At 40.4% G+C, this 11,581-nt stretch overlaps 1 protein-coding gene across 1 annotated transcript; it reads right to left on the bottom strand.

Annotated features, from left to right (window-relative positions):
* Positions 1–233: 233 nt before the first annotated feature.
* On the bottom strand, positions 234–9,692 carry LOC118846606 (keratin, type I cuticular Ha4-like). Its single transcript, XM_036755331.1, has 7 exons — positions 9,261–9,692; positions 8,225–8,307; positions 7,470–7,626; positions 6,515–6,676; positions 6,241–6,366; positions 4,004–4,224; positions 234–540 (listed from the first exon to the last, which is right to left on the bottom strand). The coding sequence occupies exons 1-7, from the start codon at positions 9,690–9,692 to the stop codon at positions 234–236; spliced, it is 1,488 nt and encodes a 495-aa protein (XP_036611226.1).
* Between the last annotated feature and the right edge of the window lie 1,889 nt (positions 9,693–11,581).

Raw genomic sequence — 11,581 nt, 5'->3', positions numbered from 1 at the left:
GATAATGAACTTTCTGAACCTCTTTCTCTTCCTCTGCAAAATAAGAATGTTGGGCTAGTAAGCTCTAATCTATGATATTATCTAAACCTATGATATTAAGAATTTATATTGAAGAGTAGGAAAGTCTGAAGCTTACAGAAGAAACACACTACAGAATAAGAAACTGGATACCTTCAAAGGATCGGAGAAGGCAGTATTTTTTGAAAGGCATAGGTAGTTATCATCTTGTTCGTTCAACTGATGCCGTCTTTGTCTCCGTTGACAAAGTGGACTTGGAGGCGAGGGATGAAACAAGGTTGTACGTGTTCTCGAGAAGAAATGACCTTCCCGTCCTGGAACTCCTGGGTTAAGGTATAGATTCTGGCAAGGATCGCAGGCAGGGATGAGTAGAAATTGCAGGGCTTAGCTCTTACATTGCATACTGAAGAGTTGCATGGCCTGGATTCTATATAAGCTGGGGCCATACATTCCATGGTCCTAGATGTGCAGGGATTACAAGGTGAAGGCTTACATTCTGTGGCACATGGATTGCAGGGAAGCCTAGGAAGCAACATCATACAATTTAAGGTAGGGTTTACTGGGAAAGTATTGGTGACATTTAAAAAAAATTAAAAAGCAAGGAGAATGATGATAACAACAGGTTAACATAATTCATGCAAAATAATCCCCTTCACAATCTGATCTTTTGTTCTCAATTTACCTGAAGAAAATAATTAAAATAAAGGTTCAGATAAGTAGATTGAAGTTATTGGAAAATAGTCTTCAGAGAGTTTTATGAAACATTAGATCTTATGAACTTGCCTCTATTAGATTGTAAATTTCTCAAGGGCAGAAATGTGTTCTATTTCATTGTTGTATTCCCCAGTGCCTACCATGGTATTTTATATGAAATTAATTGAATTCTGGTCAATCCCTGTTATCTGACATAGCTGGGAAGTGGGGTCTTCAATTTACTACAAGATTCTATTTATTTGAATCATGCTAGCAATGTGCTACAAATACTCCACTATTCCCTTTGATGAAGGGTCTGAGACCTGGGAAAGATCTTAGTTTAAAAAGGCCAGGGTCTCCCATTTCATCTGGGCCCATTAACAGTTGTCCTGACCTATATGTTGCCACTGGACTCTGATGACTCTGAAGGAAAGGGTGAGGCTGATGGTTTTGCACAGCCTTGCCTCATTTAACTCCAATTCCCTTGAAAGTCATGGCATTACCCTTCTGATATCATTGAGCCTCTTCAAGAACAAGGGACAAATAACATTAATAATGAGGGATTCTTGCCTTAAGCCTGCACAGCCTCTCCAAACCCTCTCCCCCAAAAGATACATAAATAGATCTTAAGGTATTTACGAACTTGGAAAGGGAAAAAAAAATCTTTGTTTTCTCTAACCTCAAAATGAAATATTTGGCATTTCCTTTAATTATAGATTTTACAAAACTAAAACAAAACATTATTCTAATAAAAGGTCCTTAGTCTTCATTAGACTCTCAACAGGGTCTATGACACATGAGTCCATGATCTTGCTATAGAGCCTAGCAATATTCCAAAGCACAGAAGAATCTCTCTTTTAGGATGTGGGCATGTATGGAATAGGAATATTAAAAGAATTAATATATATTAAAGAATATATCGATAACATGTCATTGATATACATTTGAAGAATATAGCAGCAATAAAAATAATAGTGTTTCTATGGCACTTTAAGGTTTGCAAAGCTCCTTACAAGCACGATCTCATCTTATCCCTATAATAGCCCTGGAAGATAGATTATTTCTATGCCCATTTTACAGGGGAGGAAGCTGAGGCAGACAAAGGTTAAGGGATTTGTCCAGGGTAACACATCTAATAAGTGTCTGAGGCTTAGTTTGAACTTGGGTCTTCCTGACTTTGGGTGCAGTGCTCTATCCATTGAGCCATCTGATTTTTTGAGGACTATGCTGGGAATGCCATTGGTATAGAGAACTCCCAATGGGGAAACTTCTGTAGACTTAGATTGACAATCATCAATAGAGAGTCTTAGAGAATTTCTTGGGGCAGCTAGGTGGCGCAGGATAGAGCCCTGGGCTAGGAATCAGGAAGACTTATCTTCATGAGTTCAAATCTGGCCTCAGACCCTAATTAGCTGCATATGACCCTGGGCAAGTCACTTTTTATCTCAGTTTCCTTATCTTATCAAATGAGCTGGAGAAGGAAATGACAAACCACTCCATTGTCTTTGTCAAGAAAACCTCAGATGGGGTCACAAACAGTGGGGCTGAACAACAACAAAGAGTTGCTTAAGCATAGATAGAACCATATATTCTATGATACGGAACCATAGCTAATAGATGTCAGAGGCAGAAACCTGTGTTCCTGACTTCCAGACTGGTCGTCTACCTACTAAATTATAATGTATCATCTCACAGTAATAAGAGCAGCTGGCATTTTTATAGTACTCAGAGGCTGGCAAAGTACTTTACAGTAAGTGATCTTATTTGACCCTAAAAGGAACTTTGTGAAGTCGGCATTGTTGATGCTATTCACTCCATTTCAGAGATTAGGAAAACTGTGGCTTCAAGAGATGAAGTGATTAGTCCATGGACTCACAGCCACTAAGTGTCAGGAATACGATTCAAACCCAGTTTTTTTTAGACTAGAGGTCTAGAATTCTATTTGCTATATCTCCTTGCTTTTCTATGAATATTTTAATTAATCAATATTAATATTAATTAATATTAATTAAGATACATGTGATGATAAAATGCTACTGAGTACAGTATAACATTTCTTTGATGATTCAGAAAGTCCCTGTAGTAAGTGTCTCATTATCATAGTTATCGATATACTGGTAACAACAACAACAACATTTTAAGATGTGGAATTTGAGACCGAGAGAAGGTAACTTGCCTGGTGTCACAGCTAGTAAGAATCTGAGGAAGGATTTGAACTCATATTTGTCCTGACTCTGGGTGAAGTGCTATTTGAATTGCGCTGCCTAGCTGTCTCTGGTAACATAATAAAAACAGCTTAAATTATATAGTGCTTACTAAATATTATCTCAACAACAACCTGGGAGATAGGTGCTACTATTACCCCCATTTTTACAGATGAGAAAAAACTAAGGCAAATGGAGGTTGCCAGGGTTCCACAGCTAGGAAAATATAAGACTGGATTTGAACTCAGGTCTTCCTTAGTCTCTATTCACTGCACTATATAAAAGCCTGATGCAAAGAGCTGTTTAACAGAATCTGTGTAACAGATTCTGGGGATAGCTAGGTGGTGTGGTGGATAGAGCACTGGCCCTGGAGTCAGGAAGATCTGAGTTCAAACCTGACCTCAGAAAATTCCTAGCTGTATGACCCTGGGCAAGTCACTTAAGCCTGTTTGTCTCAGTTCCTCATCTACAAAGTGATCTAGAGAAGGAAATGGCAAACCACTTCAGTATCTTTGCCAAGAAAGCCCCAAATAGGGTTACAGAGAGTCCAACTGGACATGACTAAACTACTCAACAATGACAACAATAGATTCTGCTGTACTTTAGAGGGTTCTTATCAGAGGGTTTTAAAATCTATTTATAGAGTGTTAGGCTGTATGTATGTTGATAGAGTGTGACAAGCTTAAGAAGTCACTATCTCTGGCTCACTTCTCATATGGATCATTTAGCCCTTCATATGGAAAAAAGGAAAAAGAAACAGAAAACCTCTTTGTTGCATAGCATTCATTTTCTCCCTGACTCCAGACTTTGTTAATATCCCTATTACTCCCTCTTATGGATATTTACTATTGGTTATCAGAGCAATTCCTTAAGATCTTATGGTTCCCTTTTCCCAAACCTTTCTCCAGGACTAGAAAAGCCACCAAAGGTATAGTCCAGTTCTGTAAAATTTGGATTCAGTCAAAAGGCTGCACTTAAGGTTGTAAAAGGCCACCGACAGCCTCAAGGCTGCAGGTTCCCCAGCCCTGGTATAGTCAGTTCAGAGTACCCACACCACAGGCTGAAGAAGTCACTCTGGCTTCACAAACCTGCAGTCGGTGTTCTCCAGAAGATGTTGGTATGTGGTGATCTCACACTCCAACTTGGACTTCATGTCCAGCAGGACCTGATACTCTTGATTCTGCCTGTCCAGTGTACATCGGATCTCAGCCAGCTGGGATTCCACGCTCTCAATCAGACATTGGATCTGGGCTAGCTGGATCGTGTAGCGGCCCTCTGTTTCTGTCAGGATGCATTCCTGAGAATCTCTCTTAAGACAGAAAGGGAAAGGAAGTTAACGGTTCATTATGAAGAGTCGTTCTTTAGAGTTCTGCTTTGTGCTCCTTGGTGATATTATGGAAAATTCAGGCTAAACCGCATTTTAAATGATGATTTGTACAGGTTAGAATAATTTTATATTATTTATAATAATTTTATGAGTATACTTCTTATTAAGATTGTAGAATTAAAGCTGGAGTACAAGTGGCCTGCTCTATACTCACTTTATACATAGGACAACTAAGGCTGAGAGAGATGAAATATAGTTTTCTGCAATGTGATTTAATGAATTTGTGCAGCTTTTTCAAAATAAATCTTAAGGTATGAATTGAGTTTCCTCTGAGGTTGGTATATTTGCCTCATCTGGGATACCTATGATTTTTAAATCTCATCCATGATACCTATAGGTTTTAAATCTTGTCTCCTCTAGTTAAAGATATCAATTCTCCCTTGACTTTTAAATACTTTCATTATCCACTTGCTGTAGTTTGGTCATTTTTCCTTCGTGTCCAACTCTTTGTGACTCCTTTTGGGGTTTTCTTGGCAAATCTGCTCTTGTCATTTGTTATTTCTTTCTCCAGCTCATTTGACAGATGAGGAAACTGAGGCTCACAGAGTTAAGTGACTTGCTCAGGACCACACAGCTAATAAGTGACTGAGGCTGGATTTTGAACTCAGGTCTTCCTCATTTCAGGCCTCACACTCTATCCACAATGCCACCTAGCACTGAATAGGTTCAAATCTTAGGCACCATTGTGAAGTGGGGAAGTTTATCTTCCCTTGACCTCCCTCTCTCCACATTAGTTGTCCTCTTTTCTTAGAATCATAAATTTGGAACTAAAATGTCCCATCAAAGTCATATAGTCTAATCCCTTTATTTGACATAAAAGGAAATTAAGGTCTCAGGAGCTTAAATCACGTGCCAATAATCACACAGATCTGAACCTGGGCCTTTTCATTCTGTGTCCAAAACTCCACTGCCTCTTCTCTCAGGGTCTCCTTCCTTCTCCCTCTCCTAGGTAGCCAGTGCTACCACATTGCTACACTCAAGGGAAGACTCCAAGAAAGGAATCTTTTAAGTTCATTCCTTTTAAGATATTGGGACTCACCCATTGTCCTAGCCTTGCATTTTAAAAGATGATGTGGAGAGAGAGAAAAGAGAAACACTAAAGCAGGGGTGGGGAACCTGCAGCCTGAGGCCACATGTGGCCCTCTAGGCTGGGCCCTGCTTGAGGAGCTAGATGGACACACATGCCCTCCAGGCCACAGGTTCTCCACCCCTGATGACTAAAAGATGGATAGACTTAAGTAATGTTAAGGGATTAAATTGCTAATAACAATAGCAATAAGGCTAAATCACAGCCAACATTTATATAGGCTTTAAGTTTTGCAAAGTGCTTAATATATAAATATATATATATGTATATATACATATATGTACATACACATACATATACATACATATACATATATACATACACACATATACACATATACATACATATATATATATGTATATATGTATATATATATGAAAGCTCATTTGGTAGAATACCAGGCCTCATTGGGGTAGACATTTGGGAAAGAGGTGAGTTTGGAAAGGAAACCTGGAATCCCTGTAAGGTGGATTGGAAATAACCCTGAATTTAGAGTCAGAAGGTATGGATTTGAATGTAATGGGACCATGGTCCAGTCACTTAACTAATACCAGTTTCTTCATCTTCAAAAGAAAGAAGATGAACTAGATGACCTCTCAGGTGCCTTCTAGCTCTAAATTTATGATATTATGAAATCATAGCATACAGATGACCACAGACTCTGCCTAATCTAAGGGCTGGCCCTGATGCCAAAGCTTTTGATCTTTTGCCATTTTGGCTTCAGAGAATGCCAAGGACTAGATGGCAAAGGAAGCTCCTAAGTTAATTGAACTCACCTCCTACACTGAATCATCCCATATCTATAGAAGTCAATGCATACTAGGCTTTGGCAACTCCTATGGGCTACACACCAGGCTATGCTGGGCCTGCAGTTCGATCTCCAGAACACTGACGGTACGCCTCAGATCACAGATCTCCTTCTGGAAGCATTGCTGCTCTTCTGAGCTGGATACCACCTGCTGGTTCAGTTCCTGCAACTGAGACACAGACAACATATTTTTTTAACATTTTTTTAAAAAATGTTGTTAAAAAGTGATGGGGACTTTTCTAAGAGCAAATGTGTGTGTGCTTATGTGCAAGTATATGTTCATATATGTGTGTGCTGGTCTATCTCAAAGCGCCCACCTGGATGTTGAACCATTCTTCAACATCTCTGCGGTTAGTCTCAACCAAAGACTCATATCTGCATCTCATTTTTTGCAGTGCCTCATTCAGGTCAACAGAAGGGGCAGCATTCACTTCTATGTTGAGTCTGTCACCAAGCTGGCATTGTAATGAATTCACTTCCTAGAGAAAGGGGGAAAAAAAGACATGTTTAGTGAATGGATTTATACCACATTTCATGGTACAGTAGCCTGGGAATGGTAAATTTCTTTCCAGGTTCCATTTAGTATCAGCATGTAGAGTTTCCTAAATTTTTAACTGTGGTTCTGAATAAAGGATTGAATAGAGAATTGGTATGCAGAGCTGAAACTAAGGTGGGAGGCGGGGAGAGTTTTGTACTAAGGCACTGAAATTACATGGAAAAAATAGAGCGGAGCACCAACTTTAGCAAGAATAATAAAATAGAAAGGTACCATATAGTGGATTAAGCTAAGACCTGTCCCCTTACTTACCCTTTCCATCCTCCCCCTATAAATTGAATTGTAAGGGCTTTAAATTGTTTCTGAGGACACCCAAAGGATAAAGCAGTATAGGGGACTAGAGCAATGAGACATCTCTTTTCCCAGTTGTGCTGATTGAAGGCCAGGACTGCCTAAACCCACTTAAGGAAACTCTTTGTGTCTTTGTGTTAGACTAGGGAAATGTGGCTTTTTCCCATCATGGTAGAAGCCAGAGTTGCTGCTGATTTTTCAACCCAGGCTCTCTTATACAACTTTAAGAGTGTGTTGCATTGTACCCATACTGCTGAGATGGGAACAGATTGGGGGGATTGACAGTAGTCAGAACAACTCTTCTTTTTAAAATGTAGAAATGAGAGAAACATTTGGTAGGGCAGGCCACTCTCTGAAGACCAGCTCAACAGAATTGAAATTTCTGAGGTTTGGGGCCCTGATGACTTTTTTGATGTTTTGCTAACCTCTTCATGGTTGTGTTTGAGGTGAAGCAGTTCCTCCTTCAGAGACTCCACTTGCCCTTCCAAGTCAGCCTTGCACAAAGTCAGTTTATTCAGGATTTGATGGAGGCTGTTGATGTCAGTTTCCACCAGCTGCCTCTGGGCCACTTCAGTTTCATACCTTTAAACCCAAGAGAAAGCAAGAGAAGGGGAAGGAAAGGATGGTTCAGTAACAGAAGGTAACAAATCCAAGCAGCAGAAATCTCTAAGTTTATCGCTGAATCTCCTGTTGGCTCGCTTTCTACTATGGGGCATTTTAGAGGTGAACGCCACTCTTTCAGCTTCAGCCTTTAACATTCATTCTTAATTGTCCCTGGACCAGGAGCAAAGAGGCACTGGCAAGTATTTGCTAGTATGACATCAGACTGTCATTTTCCTGAAAGAAGGAAGACTAGTCATTTCCTAACTATGTTAGAAAGAAAGATTCCCTTTGAACCTTGATGAAGAATCCAGGGGAGTGACTAAAAAAGATGTTATAAATTCTTTAAGTATGGGAATTAATTAATTTGGATGTCTATAGCTGGTAATTAAATTTAGGTGGTTGTGTTGATGTTAAGTATTAAGCTTTTAACAAAACATTTTTCAAAAAAAACAAAAGAATCATTCTTGCTGGACCCCTGCATGTATCCGCATTGGGACATAGTCGGTCCTCAAGTGAATGCTTAACCTTGGGCTGGCCTTGAACAAAACAACATATGAAAGGGTCCAAGTGAGCTTACTTTGCTCTGAAGTCATCAGCGGTCACTTTAGTGTTGTCTATTTGGGAGACCAGCCTGGAATTTTCAGCTTTGGTGCACAAGATCTAGGATTTAAGAGATTGTGCAAATGAATGAGACTTGAAAGCCAGCAACTCTTCCTAGGATGTTTTCCTTTGGCCCTATCTCAGCTGCTATGAAAGACTTTTAAAGATAAAATCTCTGTCTGTGGTTTCATCCGTGTGGGGAACTGTCCACATGGCATCCTACAAGTAGTTTATCATCTTAGAGCGAGCTCCCTGAGAGATTAGGCAACTTGCCCAGGATCATATAGCTGGTTTTCCAAGTTTTCCTGACTCAAAGGCTAGCCTTCTAGCCACCATGCCAAACTGCCTCTAACAAAAATGCTTTAATGCTTTCAATAAGCTTCATGGTTTGGTTTATAATCCCAGAATACTTTTGTAAATCAGAAGTTAAAAACATTATAGCTAGCATTATATAGCGCTTTATATGTATGTTGTATAGTGCTTTATATATGATATTTTATATATATTATTTGGTTCTTGCATTTGATCCTGAAAAAACTCTGGGAGGAAATTCTATCATCATTCTCATTTTTACAGCTGAGGAAACTGAGGCAAACAGAGGTTAAGTGACTTTCCCAGGGTCACACATCTAGTCAGTGTCTGAGGCTGTATTTGAACTCAGGTATTGATTTTAAGACCAGCATTCTATCCACTGTATTATTTAATTAGCCAGAGAGCTGTCAGCTATTATAACTTAGTACTGGGTAGTCTAATTCAATAGTACTGGGCAGAAGGCACCTCTGCAAAGATGAGGAGATATAAAAGGTTGGATGGGACCCTTATATAACATTTTTCAAATCTACTTGAGGAATTCCCTCCAGACATATACACAAAACAACACAAAAATCTCTTTCAAATGTTATACATGAATGCTAGTTCTTATTATTTCCACAAGTGTTAAATTCTAGCAAATACCTTTGTCTCAAAGGTCCTAAGGCCACAACTGGATTGCACAGAGACTCAAGAATCATTACCTTTTGCTGAAGCTCTTCTATGATCTTGAAATAAGGGAGGTAATCAGGACACACAATGGGGGTCTGCTTTTCATGCTTCTCCCGGATCTTGCACTCTAGGCAGGCATTCTCCTGTTCCAGGTTTCTCACTTTTTCCAGGTAGTTAGCCAGGCGCTGATTTAATGTCTGCATGGTCTCTTTCTCATTGCTATCAAAGTTGCCCTCACCACAGCTGGCTCCACAGAAGGATACCCTGAAGTTGTTCAGGAGGTAGATGGGAGAGCGATAGGGAACTGGATGGCACGCATTAGGTAGACAGATCTTAGCCTGGCACTGGCTGATTTGACGATGGCAGCTCATACAGGCAGAAAGGGCCCTGGGAATTGGAAGCCTAGGGAGGCTTTTAGAAGTAGCTGAGGAAGAGCATTTGGGAGCACCACAATTGGATGCCATTGTGTTAATATTGGTGGTTTCAGTTTCGTTTCAACACCTTCCTTACCCCACCTCCATAGTCCTCACAACCCAACCCCAAGCCAAAAGCCAGACTTCTTCCTTCTTCACACATTTATATAGCCTTCTATGAGGGGGCGTTACACCATGCAGGATGTTTTCCTTTCTAATGTTTCCATCAATTTCCATAGAAACATCTAATTACTCTGCTTATTTACTTGCCTGAGAACTCCTAGTCCCATAAAAAAAGGTGTAGTTTGAGTTGTTATTAAATTATTACCCATCTCATAACTATTATTTGCTACTGGGCCCAAGGCTTCATAGGATGGCTTCAAAAGGGACGCTCATACCAGCATCACCCAAATTATTAGCCAGCTGTGAGTGGATAAAAAAAGCAAGTCACTTAAGTGCCTGTTGACTTCTCCATCTGTCATTGATATTTGCCAATAATGAGAAAGCAGGGAGATGTAGTAGATAGAGAATTGGCCCTGGAGTCAGGAAGATTTAGGTTCAAATCCTGTCTCTGACACATCCTTACTGTGTGACACTGGGTGAATCAGTTAACCTCTCAGTGACCCAGGCAAATTTGTAGATTGGGGCAACTCTGTATTGGTGGAGGGAGTCTTTTCATGGAAAGTTCTCTATAGCAATGAGGTTTAGTCAAAAAGAGAAAAGTAAGTGGTTCAGAAAGCTAATATGAACTGAGAGGCATAGTTTTCAGAAATTAGGGAGGTGAGGGCCTATTCAATCCAAGCATCCCTAAACCTCAACAGTTGTTTTGGAGGTGCTGTATAGAGAAGGCAGTTTTTAATCTGATGTTCTGTGTGGTAGGTAAGTCATGCATTAAACTCTTCCCTCATTAAGAGAAACTCTTCTCTTAATGAAGGAAGAATTTAATGAATAATTTGGGCATGTGAATATGAAATAATTTTAGACTATCTACTTGAAAGGTAATGTGTAGAAGGAGGCGGAGTCAAGATGGTGGAGTAAAAGGAGGGACTTGCTTGAGCTCTCTCCCAAACTCCTCCAAATACCTGTAAAATGACTCCAAATAAATTCTAGAGCAGCAGAACCCAAAAAATGACAGAGTGAAACAAATTTCCAGTCCAAGACAACCTGGAAAGATGACAGAAAGGTCTGTTACACCAGTCTGAGAGAGGAGCACAGTCTAGCATGGGCTGCACCAACAAAGACAGTGCTCTAGCAAACCTGGAACAGGCCTCAGGTGACTGAATCACTGGCAGCTGTGGCAGTTTCCAGACTTCTCAACTCAGAAATGCCAAAGACAACTTAGAAGGTCAGTAGGCAAGGTCTGTCAGAACTGGGTGAGAGAGGAGTGAGGGAGGTCTGATCCCAGCTCTGGGGTGGTGGTGGTGGCAGTGGCTGTTTCTGGAGCTCTTGGCCCACAGAAAGTGGGGGGATCAAGCAATTGATTAGAGGGGGATTGCAGGGATCTATTTGCTGGCTCTGAGGCAGGATTCTCCTGCTTTGCCATACTTGGATCTGGGTTGCGGTCCTAGGTGGTGGCCCTGGGGCAAGGAGGTATGCTGGCATGGTGGTGGTGGGGAGGGAATCCTCCTCACAGTTCCAAGGCAGAAAATAGTGCTTGTGGTCACTCACAGGCCAGAGCACAGGCTAGGAGAGGAGTAAACATGACTCCTTTGATCATACCACCTTGAGAAAACTGATAATTCTAGATACTAGAAGTATCTTTGAAAATGGCTGTAAAAACCCCTGCAGCTTTGGACAGTATACCCTCCACACTGGAACCAGAGCCCTTCCTTAACAAAGAGTTAAAAAGTCAAATAATTGTTAGGGAAAATGAGCAATCAGCAGAAAAAACTCAGACTATAGAATCTTACTTTGGTGACAAAGAAGATCAAAACATACAA

Source organism: Trichosurus vulpecula, chromosome 4 (genome assembly GCF_011100635.1).
Source record: "Trichosurus vulpecula isolate mTriVul1 chromosome 4, mTriVul1.pri, whole genome shotgun sequence".
NCBI classification, from domain to species: domain Eukaryota; kingdom Metazoa; phylum Chordata; class Mammalia; order Diprotodontia; family Phalangeridae; genus Trichosurus; species Trichosurus vulpecula.
This window is presented reverse-complemented; position numbering and strand designations above follow the sequence as displayed.

Excerpts from the sequence above, each read along its gene's own strand:
- LOC118846606 (XM_036755331.1), bottom strand. The coding sequence starts at position 9,692 with ATGGCATCCAATTGTGGTGCTCCCAAATGCTCTTCCTCAGCTACTTCT. Across the intron at positions 7,627-8,224 it reads GCTGATGACTTCAGAGCAAA|GTATGAAACTGAAGTGGCCC; the intron begins GTAAGCTCACTT and ends TTGGGTTTAAAG. Across the intron at positions 4,225-6,240 it reads TGCAGGCCCAGCATAGCCTG|AGAGATTCTCAGGAATGCAT; the intron begins GTGTGTAGCCCA and ends TTCTGTCTTAAG.